The sequence below is a fragment of the Sminthopsis crassicaudata genome, chromosome 4 (genome assembly GCF_048593235.1).
Source record: "Sminthopsis crassicaudata isolate SCR6 chromosome 4, ASM4859323v1, whole genome shotgun sequence".
Taxonomy (NCBI): domain Eukaryota; kingdom Metazoa; phylum Chordata; class Mammalia; order Dasyuromorphia; family Dasyuridae; genus Sminthopsis; species Sminthopsis crassicaudata.
The window spans coordinates 96,028,305-96,053,176 of record NC_133620.1 but is presented as its reverse complement, the minus strand read 5'-3'; the positions used below and the strand labels follow the sequence as shown (position 1 = coordinate 96,053,176).

General features: G+C 40.0%; 1 protein-coding gene across 1 annotated transcript in view; it reads left to right on the top strand.

Annotated features, from left to right (window-relative positions):
- Positions 1-24,872, top strand: part of CACNA1S (calcium voltage-gated channel subunit alpha1 S) — a 95,166-nt gene that overhangs the window by 49,417 nt on the left and 20,877 nt on the right. Inside the window, exons 13-28 of the mRNA XM_074308739.1 lie at positions 427-547; positions 1,192-1,306; positions 2,917-3,010; positions 3,375-3,444; positions 5,791-5,923; positions 6,273-6,402; positions 9,200-9,259; positions 13,389-13,495; positions 14,602-14,689; positions 15,003-15,110; positions 16,552-16,604; positions 17,464-17,610; positions 18,913-19,114; positions 19,763-19,921; positions 21,076-21,186; positions 22,463-22,546. Coding sequence (XP_074164840.1) covers positions 427-547; positions 1,192-1,306; positions 2,917-3,010; positions 3,375-3,444; positions 5,791-5,923; positions 6,273-6,402; positions 9,200-9,259; positions 13,389-13,495; positions 14,602-14,689; positions 15,003-15,110; positions 16,552-16,604; positions 17,464-17,610; positions 18,913-19,114; positions 19,763-19,921; positions 21,076-21,186; positions 22,463-22,546 — 1,782 coding nt within the window. The remainder of the gene's footprint in view (positions 1-426; positions 548-1,191; positions 1,307-2,916; positions 3,011-3,374; positions 3,445-5,790; positions 5,924-6,272; positions 6,403-9,199; positions 9,260-13,388; positions 13,496-14,601; positions 14,690-15,002; positions 15,111-16,551; positions 16,605-17,463; positions 17,611-18,912; positions 19,115-19,762; positions 19,922-21,075; positions 21,187-22,462; positions 22,547-24,872) is intronic.

Sequence of the window (24,872 nt, the reverse complement as noted above, 5' to 3'; positions counted from 1 at the left end):
AGGAGACAAAGATAGAAAGAGAGAGGAAGGAAGGGAGAGAGACAGGTAGAGACAGAGAGAAAAGAGAGATAAAAATGGAAATAGAGGGAGAGAGGAAGAGAAAAGAGACTGAGAGAGAGACAGAGAGAGAAAGGAAGAGGGAGAGAGATGAGAGAGAGGGAGAGGGAGAAGGAGAGATAGATAGCAGAGAAAAAGAGTATGTATGTGTGTAATGTAGGACTTTGGAATCTCTCTATTTTCCTCCCCTCTCTCTCCCTGTCTTTCCCCTTCTCTACTTCTTCCACTTTCTCTTTTTCTCCCTTTATCTCTCTCTCTTTACTCTCCCTCCCTCTTACCTCTTACCTCTCCCTTCCTTCTTCTTCATCTCCTTTTCCCTCTTCATCTCCCTCTATCCCTCTCCTTCTCCCTCCCATCCCCGAAAACTAGATCCTGACAGGTGAAGACTGGAACTCGATTATGTACAACGGCATTATGGCATATGGTGGACCCTCTTATCCAGGCGTGCTGGTCTGCATCTATTTCATTATCCTCTTCATCTGTGGCAACTGTATCCTTTCAGAAAGAGGTGACTTCCTGGAGACTCATAAATGCAGTTCTCCACTCTATCCCTCCTCCATCCCATACCCAGCACCCTTCCCCAATGTTCCCTCTTTCCATATCCTTTGACATTTACTATATGACAAATTACTTAATGACTCTGATCTTCAACCTTTTAATCTATAAAATGACCATGAAATTACTTGTACTATATCCCTTAGAAGGTTATTATAATTGAATATTATTGTAACAATAATATTATTATTGTAAATCCTAAAGTACCCTATTGTTTTGTTTTTCTTATTCTGAATAGAGAAGGGTTAGCATCCCTAGAGCATCCCCATCCAGACACTTGGGATAAACAGACTTAAGCTTTCCCTGAGTGTACTGTTCTAGTGTCACTGAGCATCACTGAGCACTATATCCTCCCATTTGGACAGCTGTACTAAAAGATTATGGGCATAGATTGAGACCAAGTAGGGTTCTTCAAGGCCATCTGGTGCAAACCCGCCCATTTCACAGATGAGTACTGAGAAACATGAAGAAGGACATCTGTCTTTGGGTCAATGGAACATGTAGTAGTCACCTCTTCCCCTCAGAAATTGTCTTTCCATATGTACTAAAGGAGGATTCCTTAACCACTTTACCCCCCAGATATCCTGCTCAATGTTTTCTTGGCTATTGCTGTGGACAACCTGGCTGAGGCTGAGAGTTTAACCTCTGCCCAGAAAGCCAAGGCCGAAGAGAAGAAGCGCAGGAAAATGTCTAAGTCAGTGGCCACTTTGTCAGCCTTGGGCATGAACCTTGGAGTGCTTGGCCATGGGACAGGGCAGGCAACATTTATCAAACATCTACTATGTACCAGCACTGTGCAAAGTGATGATATACAAAGAATGGCAAAAACTGTCCTCCAAGAGCTTAAAGCTTAATAGGGGACAACACATTCAAATAACCATAAATAAAATAAATATAGTGAAAGTGATATGGAGGGAAGTAAGGCAGGAGAGGGAATCGAGGAGATTGACAAAAGCAGCCTTGCAGAAGCTGGAATTTGGGCTCAGTCTTAAAGGAAATCAAGAAGGAGAAGGGGAAAGAGGAGACCATTCCAACCATGGGACTTAAACAATGAAAAGGCTAAGAGCCAGGAGACGGTGCCATATGTAAGGAACAGCAAGCAATCCAGAGAATTGTAGAGAGCATGAAGGAGAGCAACTTCTAAGAAAATTAGTGAGGCAGGGGGCAATTAGGTAGTGCAGTGAAGGGTTTTAAAAGCAAAAGAGAGGATTTTATAGTTGACCCTAAAGGTTATAGGGACCACTTGAGTTTTATTAAGATGGAGAAAAGGATGATGGGATCAGAGTTACAATTTTGAAATGTCCTTTGGCAGCTGAGTAAAAAATGGATTGAAGCAGGGAGGTTAGTTAGGAAGCCATTGCAATAGTCCAGTTACAAGGTGATAATGGTCTGTACTAAGGTAGTGACTGTGGCACTGCAAACAAGGGAGTATATAAAAAGCAATGGCGAAAGAACAAGATTTGGCTCTTGAGGATATGTAGGGTGACTACTTGAGATAGACACAATTCAACAAGGAAACTCTTTGGGGAGTCTATGTTTCATGTTCAAACAAGTCCCTTCTCCCAAAGAGAGTTGGAGGGCATTAACCAAGGCCATTCTTCTAACCTGGCTGCCAATGACACAACATACTATATCCCTATTCCTACAGAGGCCACCCCCAGAAGTCTTGTCCATGGTTTGACATCACAAGCATAATTGGGGGGGCTGTCCTAATCAGAGCTATTATTGTCAAGGGCCACTCAGCCTCCTGGTTTCCATGTTATCGTTGACCCCTCTCTTGTACCTGCTTTGAATATATCCAATCTGTCTTGTTTTTTCTAACTTCACACCACTTCCTACACAACTCCCTCTCTGTACTCCCATACCTACTACAGGTCCTCATTACGTTGCAATTGCACTACTGCAATTGCCTCCTAATCATCTCTCAGCCTCAGGCTGGCCTCTACTCCAATCCATCCAAGATAGATAAATGGATAAATAGCTAAATATGGAGATTTGTAGACATACACAATCTGTATCTATGTATACATCTATCTCTATATATATATATATATGTAAATTTATTGATATACATATATCTATATATACACATGTACACACATACGTGTATGGTATGTATATATACATATATGTGTATATGTGCTGTGTGTACATGGTTATTTAGCCATGGCCTTACCCATTAGAATGTGAGCTTCTTGAAGGCAGGCTCAATGTTTTTACCTTTCTTTGTATCCCTGCGGCTGTGCCTGGTACATGGTACAAATGCTTGTTTACCGAATGACCTTACTGAGATTTCTCATTCAGGGGTCTCCCAGACAAGTCTGAGGAAGAGAAGTTGATTCTGGCCAAGAAGTTAGAACAGAAAGCCAAGGGAGAAGGCATCCCTACCACAGCCAAGGTGAGGGCCGCATTTAGGAGCATTTTCAGATCTCTGGGAAGCCATGGGACATCAAAAGTTCAAGTAGGTCAGTCCTCTGCTTTGGGGAGAGGATTCTGGCTAAGTCCAGATGGCTTTGCCCCACCCCACCCGTCCAGGCAGATGTATGTTTTGCCACTTCCTTTCCAAGAAAGAAGAATTGACTATTTCCCCAGGAGTTTCCCCATCTCTAAAATCAGACTTCACTCTACTCTATCTTTGCTTCAACTTACACTAAATTCTACTGATCTAAGAGCCCTGGAGCTGCTGGACAATGGTTTACTAGAGGGACAGCCATCACATCTCCACCACCCATCCTAAACTGCCTTTTTCTTTCTTTCTGCAGCTGAAAGTGGATGAGTTTGAATCCAATGTCAATGAAGTGAAGGATCCATACCCATCAGCTGATTTTCCAGGTAAGGACTGAGCTTGCAAGAGCTCAGTCAGAGAGTAGGAAGATTAGGTCAAAAGGATCAAGATGTGCATGCTGTGCTCTGTTTGACTTTTCATGGCTCCATTTGGGGTTTTCTTGGAATGATTTTCCATTTCCTTCTCTCATAGATTAAGACAAACAGGGTTAAGAGACTTGCCCAACATCATATAACTAGTAAAAGTCTGAGACCAGATTTTAACTCAGGTCTTCCTGACTCCAGTATTAATGCTCTATCCACTGAGCTATTTAGCTGCCATTCAACAGTCTGTCTTACACGACTCCATCTCAAGAGCCTACCAGCTGCCCATCACTGAACAGCTAGGTGATGTAGAATAGAGTGCTGGGTTCAAATCCTGAGTTCTCAGACACTAACTAGCTCTGTGATCCTGGGCAAGTCATTTGCCCCAGTTTACCTCAGTTTCCTCATCTGTAAAATGAGCTGGAGAAGGAAATGGCCAACCACTCTAGTGTCTCTGCCAAATGGAGTCACATAGGCAGGGAGGATTAGAATGGCTGAACAACAGCAAAAATCACCGAAAATATACTGCAGGTTATGTGTACCCATTGCCCTTTGTATTAGCCACACTTTTAATTTCTCAGAGAGGGTAGGTCACAGAGTATTATCAGGAGAATGTTTGTGTGAAAAAGATGGAATTTTGCCCCTGGAAGGGATGGAAATTGAAAGTAAAGTACAATTGCCTAAATGTTGCCCATTATGGGATCTTCTTCCTATTCAATTCCAAGTCTCCCTACAACCCCAACCTAAATTTGAGCATTAATGTACTAATTCAATGGACTGACCATCTAATTGCATATTGTGCAATAGGCATTTTTCATCCATTTAGTTCTTTTTATATGGATTATTAGGACAATTTGGATACTTGAAGGTTAGTTCAGAGCCAAACCGTAGCAGGTTCTACCATGCCAGAAGAGCTTCAAGTAAACTTTAGGCCCCAGATCTGATCTGAAGGCCAACTTCTCCAAGAGTGTGCAGAGTTCTCACCAGTGGATTGGCCACAAGTGGTGAATGATCATGAGGCCCACAAACTGAAAAAAGCTTGCTACATATTAGGTGATTAATCTTTACCTCTCTATCCCTTAGTTTCTTTATCTGTAAAGTAAGAAAGTTAGTTTCAATGACCTCTAAGTTCCTTCCAGTTCTAAATCAACACCCCTCTGATTGATTTTGTGTGCCCCCATTTTTTAGGATTTGTATGCTCCCCCACCTTGGAAAATTTGCATGCTCCCTACTTTGGGGGAGTTATATGTTCCCCACTTTGGGGATTTGTACCCCCATTTTAGCATTAATTGCCCCCAATTTTAGGGTTTGTTGCCCCCCGCTTTTTAGACTTTGTGTGTCCTTCACTTGTTAGGTTTCATGAATTCCTTCACTTTGCTAGTTAGGGAACTTATTAGATGCCCTCTCTCGCCACAGAAACTTTTCCCATGAGCTAGTCCACCCTTGTTATTTTTACACATGAGAAGACCAAGGGCTAGAGGAATTAAATGAATTAGGTAGTTTGTGGCAGGGCTTAGATCTTCAGATTTGCAGGCCAAGGATCCTCCCCCAAGACTGTTCTGGGGCAATCTTATCATAAAGTTTCTGCCAAGACTCAGAGCAGAGATCCTGTGAAAGGTTTCTTACAGGTTCTACAACTTTCTGCTCCACTTTCAGGCCCCAGTCCTAAGCATCGTCATCAGAGACTGTGCCCATTATAATGTCTTCTTTGCCAATTTAGCACCATTCTTCCCTGTTGGGGTGACAGCAGGTCAGGGAGGCTAGCTAGGCTGGGAAGCTCCTGACACTTGATCCTCTGGTCAAATCTTTCTGCTTCACTTTAGGCAAGTTGCCACATTGTCATGCTGGCCAAAAGGACTAGCTTCTGGGAGGGACCTAAGATGAAAGATGATATTTCTGGGCTTGACCTCTGAAGCCTGATAGGATGGAGCTATTGGACTGGAAGCCAGAGAACTTGGGTCACTGTGTGTGCCCTGTCTACTCCTTAGTCAAATAAAAGGATCCATACAATTATCTATCTAGGGATCCCATCTAGTTCAACGCAATACAATTCAACCAACATTTATTACATGCTTACTATATAATAAAGGGACTGCACTGAGTGCTGGATCCATGAAGATAAAAACAAAACAGTACCTGCTTTCATGGAGCTTGCATTCTTCTGAGTCTGATATTTTATTTCTCTATGATCCTATGACCTTGGAGAAGTTGAGGGAGCCAGGGACAACAAACAGAATTCTCAGGAAAGGATTTAGCACTGGATGCCGACCTCAGTTGTTCCTAACCCCCTAATCTTCTCATCCCACACAGGAGACGATGAGGAAGAGGAACCAGAGATCCCACTGAGTCCTCGGCCTCGCCCCTTGGCAGAGCTGCAGCTGAAAGAAAAAGCAGTACCCATGCCCGAAGCCAGTTCATTTTTTATCTTCAGCCCTACTAATAAGTAGGTGGTGTCCATTATAAGTTTTTTTGGTAGAGGGGGAAAAGACTAAATTTGTTTTCTCAGTATGGTAAACTTTCAGTGTGGAAACTCCTCTGTTAATGGTGAACAGGTGAAAGAATATTATATATTAAATCAGAGGATGCAAATTCAAATTCAGCCTATTTGTATGTGCAATGTTGAACAAATAACTTATTATCTCAGTATCCAAGTTTCTAATTTGCAAATTAAGGGAGTAGAGTTAAAAGATCTTCCAACCCGAAATTGTAATTTTACCACTTATCTGTAATGAATAGTTATGGGCACATTTCATACACTCATCAGAACACCTCCTTCCCTTTTCTTTTGCCAGGATCAGAGTACTGTGTCACCGCATAGTCAATGCTACCTGGTTTACCAACTTCATCCTGCTCTTCATTCTGCTTAGCAGTATTTCCCTAGCAGCAGAGGATCCCATTGAGGCAGAATCCTTCAGGAACAAGGTAACTCCTATTCCCCACCTCCTCTTTGCCTGATTGTCAGAAAATTCCATTCCCAAAGGCATGGCCAACCCCAGGAAAGTTGAGTCATAGAATTACAGAAAAACAGCTAGGAGGCATCTTAGAGATTACTGGAATCCTCTTGACTATATCCCTGACATGTTCTTAAAGCTTCCTCTCAAAGACTTCTAATAATGGAAACTCACTACTTCCCAAAAGATCCCATTTTACTTTTAAACAGCTCTTCTTAGGAAGTGTTTCCTTATACTCCTAACTCTGTTGTTTCCTAACTCTGTTGGCTGTAACTTCTCCCCAGTGCTTATAATTTATAGCAAGAGGTAATATGGTTGTGGTATAAGGAACATTAGACTTCGAATCAAAAATCTTCTGTGTTTGGTAAGAAATATTTATTAAGGACTTACTGTGTGCCAGTCATATTCCTCCAAGAACCTTATTTATTTCATAACAAGAGATAATGTGGTTGTAGTGGAAAGAGAATTGGAATCCTTTATCTTAGACAAGAAATATTTAATAAGCACCTACTATGTGCCAGATATTACATCCCTCTATGAATCATATGTATTTCCTAACAAGAGGTAGTGTGGTTATAGTGGAAAGAAAATTGGACTTGGAGTCAGACATCCTTTAATCATGCATAAGACATACTTATTAAGCACCTACTCTATGCCAGTCATTATGCTCTAGGTACCCAGTGACACAAGTACAGAGAATGAAATAAACCCTATACTTGATAAGTTCCTATTATAATGGGAGGAGCAAGCATATAACAACATATCTACAGTAAGAATACAAAGTTAATGACTAAGAATCTATACAAAATAATTAAATATAAGTGAGTTTTGGAGGGAGGGCTCTAGCAATTGGGGAGGAAATCAGGAAAGACTTCCTACAGAAGGTAGTGCTAGAGCTGTGTCTTAAGGAAAGAAAGGGGCTCTCAGAGGGAGAAGGAAAGAGAAAGGATATTTCCAGACATGGAGACAGGAAGTGAAAGTCACTTAACTGAGGCCTTGTCTCTATGAGTCTCAGTTTCTTCAACTGTAAAATGGATATGACAAAATGTGCTTCATGAAGAGATGAGGAACAAAACAGATGACATGTTTTGAAAATGCTTTGGAAGCTGAAAAGTTTTTTGCTGTTCCATTCTTTTCAGTCATGTCAACTCTTTATGATTCCATTTGTAGTTTTCTTGGCAAGGATACTAGAGTGGTTTGCCCTTTCCTTCTCTAGTTCATTTTACAGATAAGAAAACTGAGGCAAACAGGATTAAATGACTTGCACTGAGAATAAATTTAACTTAAGAAGATGAGTATTACTGACTCCAGGCACTCCATCCACACCTAATTGAGAGGTGCTATACAAAAATATCAGGGATAATTACCATATTACTTAGCAATGGCTGATAGCTACCTCTTATTTCCCTGCTTATTTATCCTCATATAAACCAGGCATGACCATCCCTAGCCATCTGGTAATAGCAGAATGTTCAAATCCCTATCCCACAGCCATTCATGGCATTCTGGAAATAGCTTTCCCTATGGCCATATTCTCTAGCCTATGGCTGGACTCAAGATTCACGACCATTCAATATCTAACACATCATCACCTTCTTTTGGATCTTTTGAGGTATAGTAACTATGATCCTACTCCCCTTCCCTCACTTCATGAGTTCTATGAAGTGTAAGCAATAATCCTGGATTACACAACTATAACTGTGTTTATTCCCTGTTCTCCCTTTTCTCATTCATAGGATTGTGGGATTAAAAAGCTAAATTGGGAAAGGACTTGAGATGCATCTCTTATTTTGCAGATGAGGAAACTGAGTACAGAAATATTAAACCCTGATCAGTCATACAAGTGATGGATAGAATTTGAACTCAGATCCTCTTAATTTAAATATAGTGATCCTTCCAGGTACCATACTGCAAACAACTCCTGATTTCACCTTTGCTAAAATGCCTTTCCAGACTAATCACAACAGAGACAAAGATTTCTGCCAGATGCCTCTCCTCCCCAAAAGAAAATCCCAGATATATCTCTTACTTTGTCCCTTCACATACAGCCTCTAAAAGGTGCTAGCCTTTATTTGACCACTAAGTTAGTCAAATAATAGAATATTAGAGCTAGAAAGAACCTTAGTTCATATAGTCCAGCCCCCTCATTTGATCAGGGAGGACAAGGCTCAGAGGGAAAATGACTTTTCCAGTGAATTAGCTTGTAATCGAATCCAGGGTCCCTAATTCCCAGTTCGATGCTCTTGCCAGGGCATCACCTTATCCCATCACCTTAGATTGCAACTTCTACAAAATAGTATTTATTCCATCTCTGCGAGCATGTGTTTAAAATTTTAGGATTCAATTTTTTGTGCATCTACTACTTCTTATTAGTGTCAGGTCTTGGATTTTTAACTCATGAGCCCTTTGACAGTTTTTGTGTCCTAGACCTCTTGGACAGTCCAATGAAGCCTACAGGCCTCTTCTCAGAATAATATTTGTAAATAAATAAAATAAAATATATAGGAGCACAAAGAAAACCATTTATTTTGAAATACAATTTTCAAAGTCATTTTTATTTTTTAAGTTCAAAAACTCCAAGTTAAGAACTCCTGAGTATCTATTCAATCTTGTCTGCCTGAAAATCTCTATATCATGCACAGAGTTAAATACAAATAGGTTCTCAATTTATTTTGCTTTTTGATGGTGGTTATAATGTCATTGTTACCTCACTGACTCTCAATGGTTTCTTTTCCTCTTCCTATGTTACTCCTTCATCCCTACCTCAGATCCTTAGCAAATTTGACATTGCCTTCACTTCTGTCTTCACTGTCGAAATTGTGCTCAAGGTAAGTATCCCAGAAGACTCCCAAGGGACCCCCATCTACCCACATGGCTTTTTAAGCCAAATGACTTACATGCTTCTCCCAGCCTAAGGTTTCCAGACTTCCCCTTGCATTTTTAGAATAACTCCTTAGGGGGGAAAAAGCAAGTAGTGTTTATGTCTCTGGCCATAAGTTTACCATAAGGTCACAAATTTAAAATTCAGAAGGATCTTAGATAGCTAGTAAGCCCAATCTTCTCCCTATCAAGAAACTGAGGCACAGACAGATTAAATGACTTTGCCCAGAGTCATACAACTAGTAAGTGAAATAGGAAAGATCAAATCAGCCCCCAAAGCTGTATATCTTTCCCAAGGTCCTTCTACAAACGGAACTTTCCAAATCAAAAAACCTGAGTGCCACAGGAAAGGGATTTCTTATTCAATGGCCTAGGCAACCAATAGAGTCAGGCTATGGAAGAGTTATCTGGGTCTTTCACCATATTAAGTCAGACACACCTTGGAACTTCTCCAGACACAATTGTACATAGGTTTCAGTGCTTTTAATTTCCTCTACTTTCTAAAATTTCCTTGGTCTCTGATATCAAACTTTCCTGACCCTTGAATCTGCTTGGTTCCCTAGGTTCATATGTCTATAAAATCCATCCCCTAATTATCTTTTCCATTGCTTTTGCTGCTGTCACCATAACTAGATGCACTGGATCTACTCTCTCTTTCCCCTCTCTACTATATACTTCAAACCCAAAAGTGAATGTATTTTCCACTGTTTATATATGAAAGAAATAGAAATAGATTACTTCACAAACTATACACTAGGGAAAGGTAACTGGAAGGACAAATGAAAGAAAATTATCCTATTCCTGCTTAGGGGATACTTACATTTTCTTCCTTGCTATAGTGTCCCAGGTCTAAGTTGGCCCATCATGATTCTCTCTTGCCCTAGAGCATCATCTCATTACATGTCCCCAGATCAGATGATCTTTTTCTGAACTGGGATTGCTTCACTAGAGTCTTCCCACCCAACATCATTGATCAGTCTATAAGCCCAGGCCCACACTTGTATAATCGGAATATTCCAAGTAACCATCACATATGAATAAAATGTATCCTATCACCTAAGGAACAAAAAACAATAACCCTCCAAAAGTGTACAAAGAGAAGCCCATTTGTTGCATGAGCCCAGCAAAATAGTACAAAAATGATACTCTCCCCTGCCTTCTCTCTTTCTGTTATTGGCAGGAAGCTGTTTGAAAGCAGAAAGTACATCTAGTTTATATTCACAAAGGACTTTGCATACAATGAGTATTTAGTGAATTTCTACTGAACAAAAAAGTAAATGAATGAATAAATGAATGGATGGGTGAATGGATGAACGAGGATAGGATCTGTATATTCTCACAACCCATGAGACAGAGTACAGAGTGCGTGTATAGTCCCTTTGTTGCAAAATACAATACCTTTGTAAGTTGTAGTCCAGTTTTTGCATACTGCATGATATTCATTTGCACTCTCTCTAGCATGTTTCTAACATATTGAAGGTTGATTATCACTGGAATAGTTCCAAATCTCTTGTTCTTTGTAAGCTAAAACTAGGAAAGCTTCTCCTTCAGAATGCCCCATGTTGTTAGGTCTCAGCTTCCAAAAGTTTACATCTATATATATGACTCTTCTCTGAGTCATCATCTGCTGAATGTCATTCATTCATTTAGCAAACATTTATATAAAAGTTACTGTGAAAGATACAAAGATAAAAAAAGGAATGTGAAATCTATTAGGAAAGGGAAAAAATGTCTTAAAATGACTACTGTACAAGAAATAATATAAGTATCATCCAAAGGATTCAAAGTTCTTTGGGCTTTCAGAAGAGGGAGAGAGCACTTCTACTGGAAGGAGCAAGGAAAAGCTTAAAACCTTGAAAGATGAATTGGATCTCAAAAGGAAGAGATGAAAGGAAAAGACATTCCTGGAAGGACTGACCCAATCAGAGATTCATAGATGGGAAAACATAAGATCCAAGACCAGGCAAAGTTAGGCATTTAGCTTGGCTGGAGTATAGAATATACCCGTCCGGCAGTAATTGAGCTAAGTCTGCAAAGATAAGTGGAGACAAAGCAAGGAGGGTATGAAGGTTTTTAATAGTCTAAAACTTTTTAATTTTTTTTCAAAGTTCAAGAGCAAAGGGACATTATCAAACTGTTAAAAGAAAGCCCTCCTCAAGTTCTCAAAAAGGTGACAGAATTTGTCATGTCATCCTCATATCCTGAAGGAAAGATGAAGAGTTAACCTTTGAAGTCAAAAGGAGTACTAGCTTTACTAAATATTTTCATTCCTTCATTTATCAAGCATTCATCAGCATTTCTTAAGCATATCAGTAGAGTGCAGAGGTGTCAAAAAAGTATCTCTACATCTGGCAACACTCTCAAGTGAGGCCCAAACCAGATTAAAATGCCGAGGAAATATTTAACAAATCAAATAAAAATACAATATAATATAGTTTTAACATGTGTTTTTCTATACCAATATGGAATCATATTGTACTTAAGTTTCCCTTTGAGCTTGACACTGCTGATCGGGTGAATAGAAATCTGGCCTTGAAATTAAGAAAGCTTGGATTCAGATCTCACCTCTGATATCTACTGGTTGTTTCACCCTGGGCAAATAGTTTACTTTTTCAGTGCCATCAGCAGCTCTCTTAGATTATAAATTGTAGACCAGATACCAGTCTTCATTGCCAAAAGAAGTCTTCTCGTTTGGCGTTCCCAGTCCCAGTAAAATCACATAGTCCAAAAAAAGAGGGAAAAATACCCTTCTAAATCCAGAGCATGATACTAGACTAGTACCACAAGAAATACTTGGAATAAATCATTTACATAGTTTTTTGACCAATCTATCAAGAGGCTTATACTAAACAGTGAAAAGAAGAAAATGGACATAGACCCACTGCAGGAAGCATATGCTATTTAAATGTTTAACAATCAGATTTTGGAGGTGGCGGAAAGTGTTGTCCACAACACTTTGATCTGTATTTTTAGCCCATCACTTTCTTATGTCTAGATAATCAATGAAACAATAAATCAAGTTCTAATTTTTTGAGATATAAATTTTCATTCTGGAAATTTCATGGCTCAGGATCTCAGAGCCACTACTAGGTAGGTTCACTCTAATTCTATTCTAGGACTTAGAAAGGACATCAGTGGTTTTCTAGTCCAATCTATACTTTAAACGATCTCTAGAGCATAACTAACAGGTAGTCTTCCAACAGCTAATTAAAGTCTTCCAGTAAAAAAAAAAAAAAAAAAAAAAAAAAAAACTAACTTCTTATATTCTAAGTTAGTCCACTCTATTTACAAATTCCTCTAATTATTAGAAAGCGTTTCCTTATATCAGGACTAATGGTTCCCATTTGGCTACTTAGTAAAGACCAAGTTTCTTAGTGTAATATTTGAAGCCCTCTGTGATCTGAGTCAACTTATTTTTCTAAGCTCTGTTGCTTCCCACTACTCCCTTATAAACATTCTATTCTCCATTCTTCCTGTACCCACTTCTTTGCTTTTATCCATGCAGATATTTCCATTTCAGATGCCTTTCTTTCTCTTTCTAACAGAACATCTGGCAACATTCTCAAATGAAGCCCAAACCAGATTAAAATGACGAGGAAATATTTAATAAAGTAAATAAAAATACAATAGAACATAATGTTAATATGTGTTTTTCTGTATCAAGATGGAATCATTTACATGCAATTTAGTTTCTATTTAAGCTTAATACCACTGATGTGATGGATGCATGCTACCCGTCCTTCAAAGTTCAGCTCAAAAACCACTCTTTCATGAAATTTTCCTTGATTATCTCACTTATAAATGATCTCTCTCTCTTTCTCTTCAACATTCATCTAGTACTTTGAACCATCTTGGGCACTTTTCATGCTCTGATTTATATTGTAAATTAATTGTTTGCCTTTAGGCATTTCACAATATCCCCATCTAGTTAAAAAAAATCCATCTATAAAAGAACTATTGAGAAGTTGGTTTCTAGGTGGGCAGTCTATAGAGAGAAGACAGCATTGTAAGAAATCTTGTTAAATCTGTTTCATCCCCTTGGTTCAATGTTGTGTTGGGTTTTTTTTCCTTCCATAGATGACAACTTATGGCGCTTTCCTACACAAGGGCTCTTTCTTACGCAACTACTTCAACATCCTAGATTTGCTGGTCGTGGCCGTATCCCTCATCTCCATGGGCATTGAGTGAGCAATGACTAGGGCTATCCCTGGGGATGGAGACCTCATGAGCTCGACAATACTGACCCCCAAAGCTCCTAGTGCCTTTCCCAAAGCTCAGGGCTCATGAGTTTCATACAATGACAATGACTCACTTTTTATAATACTTAAAAGTTTATAAAGCATCTCCCCTCTCAGCAGCCTTGAGAGGTTGGTATTAATAATAATAGAAATACTAATAGTTCCCACATTTAAGGCATTTAAAGTACAAAGTACTTTACATATATTTTCTCATTTGATCCTCATAGTAACTCTGTGAAATAGGTGCTATTATTATTGACATTTTACAAATAAAAACTGAGGATCATCTAGGATCACATAGCTAGTGAGTGTTGAAAACAGGATTTGAAGCCAGATCCTGCTGATTCCAAGTCCAGGAGTAAGTAATTCACCTATTATTTTCAACAGGTAGCATGCAACAATGGAAAGAGGTCCAAATCTGGAATCAGAGGACCCCTGTTCAAATTCTGTCAATCTCTATAACTATGACCAAGTCCCTTCACCATTTTTGTACCTCTATCTTCGACTGTAAAATCACGGAGTTAGCCAAGTTGATTTCTAATTCCAGTTCTTAATCTGTGGTCTTAGATGCTCATTTAGATACCTAAGGAAACTGAAAAAAGTAAGGTGATTTGCCCAGAACCACACCTTAAGTAAATGCCAAAGCTAAGGCTTGACTTGGTCCTAGGATCTCTAGGATCACTATTCTTTGCTCTATGTTATATTGTAATAGAAAACCTTCACTTGCTCCTGAACCAGGACAATGACTCAGTCAAAGCCATTACTAAGGTATGGTGACTGGGGATTTGCCCCAGGATTGAAATTTAGATGATGCTGAAAAAAAAAAATGATCACAGCCTGGAAGAAACAAGATGTGGGGACAATTTAAAGGAGAGGAGAGAGGTGACTTGGAAGAAGGGGGCTTGGAAGAGAAAAAAAAGTGTTTTGGGCAGAAAAAAATGGCTTAGAAGATGTGACGGGGGAAGTGAATGGGGTTACCCAGCTGGAGCAAAAAGTCACAGCAAGGTTCTCTTTCCTACTTTGCACTCTGTATTCCTACTATACCCCCTCAGATCCAGTACCATCTCGGTGGTGAAGATCCTCAGGGTGCTGAGGGTACTCCGACCCCTCCGAGCCATCAACAGGGCCAAAGGTTTGAAGGTGAGAGCTCTGTGGGCCCTGGACCCACTTTCCCTAGTTGGGGAAGGAACATGAAGGTAGCTGGGAATGGGTGATCTAGTATCACCAAAGCACCGATGGGTTCACTGATTCACCTAGCTGAGTCATTGAATCCATGCTAGGATCGTTCCTCAAGCCCCTTTTTGGTCATCCACCCACAATGGGACCTCAGAAATGTCTACTGTCAGTGTCTTTCCCTCCAGTCAGGGGGAATCCTCCCTCTTGTCACTTAGCACTCCCCAAAGCCTAGAAGCCATGAGGCTGGTCCTTACCTGATCCTTTCTCCATCACTCAGCATGTGGTTCAGTGTGTATTTGTGGCCATCCGGACCATTGGCAACATCGTTTTAGTGACCACCCTCCTGCAATTCATGTTTGCCTGCATTGGAGTCCAGCTCTTCAAGGTAAGAGGCGCACATTACATCCAGATGCCATTATTTGTTCACGTGTTTTCTAATTGTCAGATACACACTTAGCTTCTAGTTCTTTTGCTATCATAAAATGAGCTACTATAAATACTTTTGTACATGTGGCTCCACTTGTTACAAGGATTTTTCCCCCAGGGGATAGGAGTGGAGGGAGAGAAAATATTTATTACTTGTAAAAAAAAAAAAATTAAGTAAGGCCCTTCTGTGCTCCAACCCCAAGTTGCAGGGCAATTAGCCCTTCCTTGCTAAAGAGATCAATCTGATTTGGGGAATATTTAGGGAGGCAGGCAGCAACAGACTCTCTGAGGACAGTTGAACATTTGTGCCCCCCTGGAAACTGCACTGTTTGATCTTTTCTAGAGGGAGAAGGAACAATAGGACCTGAGTTCCTGGTTGTTTTACTCTAGTGCCGAGACTCCTAGAACCAGCGGTGAGAGGCAGGGAGCACAACAGAAATATGATTGTATTTGAAATGATGGAATCTGGATTCAAATTCTCCCTCTGATGTTTATGACTTATACTTTTAGAGCAAAATCATTTTACTTCTCTGGGGCTCAGTCTCCTCGCTTAGAAAATGTACAGGAAGGAAGTACAGCCTTCAAAATGAAAGAGCAGACTAGACAGTGTTTGGTGTTCCTTTGAGGTGTCACATGTATAATTGATGGCATATTGCTTGTATTCTCAATATGAACTAGAGGGAGGAAAAGAATTTGAAACTCAGAATGTAAAAAGAAAATGTTAAAAAAAAAAAAAAGTTAAATAAAAGGTGTACCTTTGAGCTCTAGTGATCCTTGAGGTCTAGGAACTGCCCCTAATGCTATTATTAACAATGTTTGTTATATTACAGTATATTACATTATATTGTAACAGAGCATATTAACAATGTTATTATTAACAAGAAAATGTTATTGTTAAGCTGTTATTAAAATAATTGTCAGGTCTATACTGCCTTGCCTTCCTTCCAAAGAGTATGGGCAAGCAGATTTTCCGGTTATTAGAATCAGTAATTTTTCTCCTTCTATCATAATGCCCTTCTGGTCCCATTTTTTAATTCAGTTTCCATGACAACATTCTCTATCTCTCCTTCTCTTTCCCTCCTCCCCTCCCCTCTCTCTGTCTCCTGCCTATCTCTCTGTTTCTATTTTTCTCTTTCTATCTCTGTCCCTCTGACTCTCTGTGTGTCTCTCTCCCTTCCTCCTCCTCTCTCTTTCTCTTTCTCCCTCCCTCCATCTCTGTCTCTGTCTCTATATGTTTCTCAATCTGTCTTTTTCTGTTTCTATGTCCTTTGTATTTCTCTATCTCTGCCTCTCTCTGTGTGTCTGTCTGTCTTTGTCTCTCCATCTTTCTGTTTCTCTGTCTGTCTCTGTCTCTGTTCCCCCTCCCTATCTCTTTCTTCCCTCTTGCCACCCCACCTCAGGGGAAGTTCTACAGCTGCAATGACTTATCTAAGATGACTGAAGCTGAGTGCAAGTAAGTTGCCTCCCACCTCCCTCCAGCTTTCTGAAGGAACCTCCCCACCTGGACAAGATCTAGTGAAGGTTCCCCAGCTCTCCCTCTAGGGTTGCTCAGAAAGGTGACTCCAGCTAGGAAGAGGTGACATAGTCACTGATGGAAAAAATCTGAGAGTATTTTAAAGCCTGGAGGTCTGGGAGAATCGGAAAAAAAAGTGAGGGGGCTACATGGTGTAGGAGAAAAATCCTCAATATGAATTAAGAAAACTTGAGCTTTCTTAGGGTGTGACATTGGAGAACTCACTTGGCTTCCCTGGCCACACTTTCTGCATCTGGAAAATGGAATTTTTTTTATTTTTTGGCCCTTGGGGTCTCTACTAGCCTTGAATCTATGATCCTATAATCTTATAAGAGACTAAGACCAGGGGAAGATCAGTGAGGAGACGTCCCATCCCCTCAACTCTTCTTCTTACTATTAAACCCTGGGCAAAACACTTCCCTCTGTGGAAAATAATCTCCAAGGCTTTTTCTGATTCTAAATCCTATGAGTCTAAGCTCCTGTAGAAACACAATGCCCCATGACTTACCTTCAAGATTGAGATATGAGATCTATATCTTCGTCATCATTTTCTTTGCTATTGTTTCCCAATGACCCTCCCCTCTCTCTCAGAGCCCTCCCTGGTTAACAAAGAAATACAGTCAATGGGGATGACATCAGGAGATCATACACTCGGGAGATTCCTGTGGGCTCTAAGCCTTCCTGTAATTTTTCTGGAGATGGGATGTCTGAGGCTCTTTAGGGTGGAGGGAGACCCCAAAAGAGCACTTTCAAGGATAGCAGCTAAGCCACTCAAATGATTGGGGTTTCCTCTCTTCAGGGGCTATTACTATGTGTACAAAGATGGAGACCCGAACCAGATGCAAGTATATCCCCGAGAGTGGCTACACAATGACTTCAACTTTGACAACGTGCTGTCCGCCATGTTGGCGCTCTTCACTGTCTCAACCTTTGAGGGATGGCCCCAGTAAGTGTGGGGATTGGGAACAGTGGTAGGAATAAAGATGGGAAGTATACAAAATGAGGATGGTAATGGCTACATTAGGAGGGCACTTGGATGACTAAAATACTCCCCTTTTACCCACCCCAACATGCACATTCATTGTAGCCAGCAGTGTATGTGTATACATGTACTCACTGAGAACATATTTAATACTTACAGACTGTAATTATAGCAAGGCATTTTTTTTAGAGAATGTCCCTCTCAAAGCAAATTGATAAAATGCCTGGGATACCTAACCACTAAGTAGAGCGCCCATGGATTCATGGGTAAAATAAATAGGTTAGCTCTGTCAATCATATGTCTTAGAAGTATTTTATAATTGTTAAAGGCCACAAGAGGCAGCATGGAGCTGAGAAGGGACACCAAGCCTTATAGGATAAGGACCTTCCTGTGCCAGCTGCTATTGAATGCAAAAGAGGCAGCAGTCCACTAGCACTGGATTCTAATCTTAACTCTAACATTTACTAGCTGGGAGACCATGGGCAAATCATATAACCTTTCTAAACTTCAATTTCTTTATCTTAGGATAGCTGAAATGCTCAGTGAGCTAGTTGGCTTGAAAGCTTGAAAGCACCATGTGAATTCTGGTTATCGTTATTTTTGCAAATGTCAATTGTATCACATTTCCATGTTCAAAAATATCCAGTAGTTCCCTAGTGCCTATTGAAGATTCTGTTCTATCACTTTACTATGCTTTTAAACTTTTCCCTCCAATAACCCTGTGATTTTGGATACCACCAATATGAAAATTTATTTTGTTTGAAAATGCATATTTGTTATAAGGCTTTCCCTCTTCTTACTTTTAAAAACCAGAAGATGGGAGGGAGAGGAGCTAAGTGGTACACTGGCGAGAACCCCTGGCCTTAGTGTCAGGAAACCTGAGTTCAAATCTGCTTCAGATATTTATTAAACTGTATGATCCTGGGCAAGATTCTTAATCTCTGTCTACTTCAGTTTTCTCAACTATAAAATGAGATCATAAAAGCATCTACCTCCCAAGGTTGTTGTGAGGATCAAATGAGGTAAATTTCTGTAAAAGCATTTAGCACAGTACCTGGCACATAGTAGTTAATTAGTAAATGCTTATTCCCTTCCCCCTAAATTAAAATTTCAAAACTTGTTCATTTGAAAGAACTTGAAACATTAAAAAATTCCATAAATAGTACAGATATTATTCTTAACTCCAAAATTAGCCTGACATTCAAGGCTCTTCTCAATCTTGCCTTAGCTTTCCCTATTCCCTCGATTTCCTCCATCCTTCCATAGACTTCTCTACAAAGCTATTGACACACATACTGAGGACATGGGCCCCATCTACAACTACCGTGTAGAGATGGCCATCTTCTTCATCATCTACATCATTCTTATTGCCTTCTTCATGATGAACATCTTTGTGGGCTTTATCATAGTCACCTTCCAGGAGCAGGGTGAGACTGAATACAAGAATTGTGAGCTCGACAAGAATCAGGTACCCCCAATGCCCATAAAGGTGGGATCAGGGAAAGGGAGGGAGGATTCTCACTCCTAGAGCCCCAAAGGGAGGTTAGGGTTGGATTGTGGAATGGGAGGGATCTTGCCACCTGATAGAAAGAGTCCATCCCAGGCAAAGGGGGCAATTCTTAGTTTGGGGATAGCACCAAATTCATTTGCCCTTGATGTCCAGCTGTCTACCTGACACATTCACTGGCTCAGATATCTGAGCTGGAGCACTACACAAAGCCCAAGATAGAGTGTGGGAGACAGATAGAGACAGATCACCAGTTGGGCAAAAGTCAACACCAAATAGGGTGAGATTGCCACCAATCATGACCCTGGAAGCATTTTGATAATTGCTATAGGCCACAAGAGGCAGCATGGAGCTGAGAAGGAACACCAAGCCTTATAAAATAAAGACCTTCCTGTGCCAGCTGCTATTTAATACAAAAGAGACGGCAGTCCACTAGCAATGGAGCTAGGAGAGACCGGGGATGGTACAACTTCCCCTGAGCAGACTGGGCAACTCCATGCTTGCCATCATGCACACTCCTGCACAAGCATATCCCTATCCCCTACTACCCTCTGAACGATTTCCTGCCTCTCTCTTAATTCTTACACCCTTGGGTATGGTATATCTCAGCGCCAGTGTGTGCAGTATGCCCTGAAAGCCCGCCCACTGAGATGCTACATCCCTAAGAATCCCTATCAGTACAAAGTGTGGTATGTCGTCACCTCCTCCTACTTTGAGTACTTGATGTTCGCCCTCATCATGCTCAACACCATCTGCCTGGGGATGCAGGTAAGAGGCTCCTTGGGTCAGCTCACCTGCTCTAAGGGTCCCTGGACAGGGTAGCAAAGAAATATCTCAAGAGACTTTTAACTTACAGAATGAGATCCTTGCCCTAGAATGTCTGGGTTGGTATTTCACTAACACTTCAATTAGGAATAGATTTGGTATTCACAGAGAAAGTATATCTCTAAGGATCTCCAAAGTTAGATACTTCATTATCTTGCTCATTTTTAAGCTTTGATTAATTATCTCATTGCTTAAATAATTGTTTGAGGATCCCAGAGGTCATTTAGCCCAGCCCTTTACCACTATGGATCTCTAACAACTGATTGATAATCAAATGCCATGCTGGGTGCCATACAAATAGAATTATCCCGACTGAGTCACTGCCCCATAAGATAATATGTTACTAATGTAAATGTTATTATATAGGTAAAAACATTATAATAATAATAGGAGGATGCTAAAATATTCACATCCTTTACAGGATATAAGGGAAAGAAGTTCTCTACGTCCTAAAGGAACAAAGATTGTGACTCTTTAAGAAGGAAAAGAAATTAGTGAGAATGTGGGAAGTCTGTGTCCAAATCCATTAGAGCAAAAGGAATCCCTCCAGGATCACATGATAGGATCTAGTCCAGCTCTCTTATCTTCTCAGCAGATGAAAAAACTGAGGGCCAGAGAGTTTGAAGAAGTGAAAAGGTTGGAATTTGAATGCAAATTCTCTGGGTTTAAATCCAATATTCTTTCCACTGTACCATGCTCAGAAGGCTACTTAATAACATTTTATTTTTCCAAATACATGGAAAGATAGTTTTCAACATTCACCCTTGCAAAACCTTGTGTTCCAATTTTTTCTCTTCCTTCTCTCCCTGCCCCCTACCTCAAGACAGCAAGCAATCTGATATATGTTAAACATTCATAAGTCTTCTAAACTTATTTCCATATTCCTCATACTGCACAAGAAAAATTAGATCAGAGGCAGCTAGGCAGCACAGTGGATAGAACACCAGCTCTGAAATCAGAAGGACCTGAGTTCAAATATGATCTCAGAAACTTAACACTTCCTAGCTGTGTGACCCGAATTGCCTCAGCAAAAAAAGGAAAACAGGTTCAAGAATGCCACATTGCCAATACACCTCCCTTTCCTTCCATTCCCACAGCATTACAACCAGTCAGAAGAAATGAACCACATCTCGGATATCCTCAATGTGGCCTTCACAATCATCTTTACTTTGGAGATGATTCTCAAGCTCATGGCCTTCAAAGCCAAGGTGAGTGTTGGGGATGGTTTTCATGGTCACAGATTAAGGCGGGAAGCAGAGTGTGAAATGAAAAGGGATCCCTCTCAACACAGAGAAATAGACTTTAACTTGTAAAGAGATGTAGAAGTGGACAGAACCTTAGAGGTCATGACTGCAATCCCCTCTTGTTTATAGATGAGGAAAGTGAAAATCAAAGAGGTTCTGGAATTTGCTTAGTCAGTAACTAGTAAATGTTCTAGGTGGGATTTGAACCTAAATATTCCTGGATCCAGATCCAGTGCTCTACTTACTACACCACACTGCTTCCTACTTTGGAATTTGCATACACATCTATCCCCTTCCATATTCCTTCTTCTTAATGCTACTAACCAACAAGTGAAGGCAGATGTCCCTCATTCCCAACCACTTCTCCATATCCTTCCCTATCACTCTTATCTCACTTCAGATTATGGAGGTCAAGAAGTCACTCAAAGTGACTTGTAGCCACTAGTGACAGAGCAGGGCAACTGGGCAATGAAATCTTTCTGTGTATATCTTCTCTCCTCCTTGTTCATATCTGGGATCAGGGTCTCTTACCTCCCCTTATATTCCAATCCAGAATACCAGCTTTCCACTCAGTTATTATTTTGGTCTCAGAGGAGAGAGGAAAAAAATGAACTGGGAAGTTACAAAAAGGGCAAGATCACCATAGTGGAAATTCATGTTCAAAGAATGTTATATGGCTGACAGTGTTTTCTCCCGAGACAACATTGTGAGGAGGATAGTGCAAGAATTATAATTCCCATTTTGCAGATGAGGTAACTGAGACCAGAGAGTTAAATAATTTGCCCAATTTACCAGAGCAAGTAAATTCTAGAGCTGAGATTCTAACCCAGATATCCTGGCTCCAAATCTAGCACTACAAATGTGAAGGGGTGTTCTGGAGTATATGATTTAAAACTGAATTATACAAAGGCAGCTAGGTGGCTCAATGGATAGAGCACTAGCCCTGAAGTCAGGAGGACCTGAGTTCAAATCAGATCTCAGACATTTAACACTTCTAAACCCCAATTGCCTCAGGGAAAAAAATGAATTATAGAAGTGAAACTATTATAGAAAGACGTGTTCATGACTTTTTCTCAAGCTCTGAACACTTGATAATTCTTATCTAACCTCAGCAGGGAGTTCTATCATCCCCATTGGCCACTGAGGATGCTCTCTCCTCCTAACTTGCTTTCTCTTTCTGTTGCTCTCTCTCCTTATCTCCCTTTTTCCTTTCACTCCTCCCATTTCCTTTCTTTCTCAGGGCTACTTTGGAGACCCCTGGAATGTGTTTGACTTCCTGATTGTCATCGGCAGCATCATTGATGTCATCCTTAGCGAGATCGATGTGAGTTTCAGGAGATCGTAGGTACCCAAAAGGAGGGTAAGGTCTCCAGATATGCAGATTCATTCATTGATTCAACAGATATTTAATGGGCATCTCCAAGTCAAGGATGTTGTTAAACACAATGAAGTTTTTTTTAAAAGAAAAGTTCCCTCCTCAAGGAATTTACAATCCCATGGGACCCATAAAACATGTTGGCAAATAAATACAGCTTTAAACCACACTAAGACTTTTGGGATACCTCGTACAATACAAGGCAAAACATGACAAATCCCCAAAGAATATCACAGAGCAAAAACTAAATTCAGTGTAATTAAAATATCCAAGAAGTTTCACCCTAAAGAAAATTCACCTCTCTCTCTCTTCCTTCCAGAAATAGACAGCTCTGGAAACAACACTGAACATACTGTCAGACTTAGTAAAATGTGTTGTATATGCTGAACTGCTTTTCTTTCTTTTATTAATTCTTGTTAAATGGGAGTTATTTTCCCAATCCTCAGATACTAATGGGATCATGGACCTAGATCTAGAAAGGAACTCAGAGACTGTCTAATCTAACCTCCTCATTGACAGATGAGGATATTAAAACCTGGAAATATTGAATGATTCACTTAAGATATAGAAGTAATCATCATCAGAGATGGGATTTGAATCCAAGTCCTGTGATTCTAAGTTATTTTTTTCACTATTTTTCCCTTTTTAAAAGGGGTCCTCAAAAGGTTAAGAATAACTAATTGTAGATAGAGGTCATACTGTCACATCCTCTCAGTTTACATTTAAGAAGGGCTTGGGCAGACCACATTCACTTGTAGTCACTGTGGGAAGGAAAGGAAAGTCAGAAGGGTTTAAGATCCATAAGGCTGATGTGAGGAGGGTGGGCATTCCAGGCACTGGAAACTACCAAGGCAGAGGTAAAGAAAAGATACATACCGTGCGTGAGGAACAGAGAGAACACCAGTTTGACTACAGAGTACAGGAAGGAAAGTGGTAAAGAAGCTGGAAAATAGGTTGGGAACAGGTTGCAAAGGGTTTAAAAGCCAAATAAAGAATTTGATGTTTTATGTTAGAAGTAATAGGGAATCACTAGGCTAGTAAGTAGGGAAGTGACATGATCAGATCCTGGCTTGAGGAAAATCGCTTTGGCAGCCTGTGTGAAAAGTAGATTAAAGTAGGGAGGATGAAAGAGAAAAAAAATAATATCAGTAATTGGGGTACAGGAGAAGTAAAAGAAATTAGTGAAAGAAACTAGGGTAAAATCAGAGAAATAGGAACAGACAGGATAGAACTATATCAGAGAACTCACAGAGGGATTGTTGTTGCTATTGTTTTTAATTAGGGCTTTAAAAAATAATAAGGGCTTTTTAAAAAGTGTAGTTAACAACTTCAGTGTTGCAGAGACCAAGGAGAATGAGAACTGTCTTATTCTTGAATTTGGCAAATAAAAGATCCTTGCAGAAATTTCAGTAGGGTTGGAAAACAAATTTCAATAGTTAATGGTATAAGTGGATAATGAGGAAGTAGAAGTAGAGATTAAAGACATATTCTGTCTAGATGTTTGGTGGTGAGAAGCAGATAAGATGCCATTTAGGGATGGAAGCAGGCTCTGGGGAACTTTTTTCAAAAGTGGGAAATCTGAGGTTATCTGTAGACACAAGAGGGAACTAGGGCAAGAAGTTGGAATGCAGGCAAAATAAAGGGTAAAACATGGCAACTCAGAGGCAGCTGGGGGCACTGAGACTAGAGTCAGGAAATCTGACTTTCGACGTTTACTAGCTCTGTGACCTGTGGGCAGGGACCCTAGTTTTCATTTGCCTCAGTTTCCTCATGGGGATTATAATAGCATTTACTTTTCAGGGTTGTCATGAGGATTAAATGAGATAATATTTGTTTAAAAGTGCTTAGCACAGTTCCTGGCACATGGTAGCTGCTATATAAACAATTCCTTCTTCCTCATGGAAGATCCATTGGAAAGAGGATAGCTTATGAAGAAATAAATTGGTTGAGGTTGAGCTCCATAAATGTAAAGCATTATTCGTACTTTTTTTCAACATATCAGTCAATTTTGCTGGAATTTTTCCCTCTTAAAAAAATTTTCTTATTATGAGGGATGGCTTATAGAACAGGAAGGAATAGGAATAGAGATACAGGAGAAAACCTAAGTGATATAAAAATAAGTAATAATGATTTTTCCCTTAACATATTTTATTTTGTTAAATATTTCCCAATTACATCTAAACTTTTTTTTAATTTTTTTAAATTTTGAGTTCCAAATTCTCCCCCTCCACCCCTTAAGAAGGCATTTTTTAAAAGAGTTCAAATTGAAGTGTTA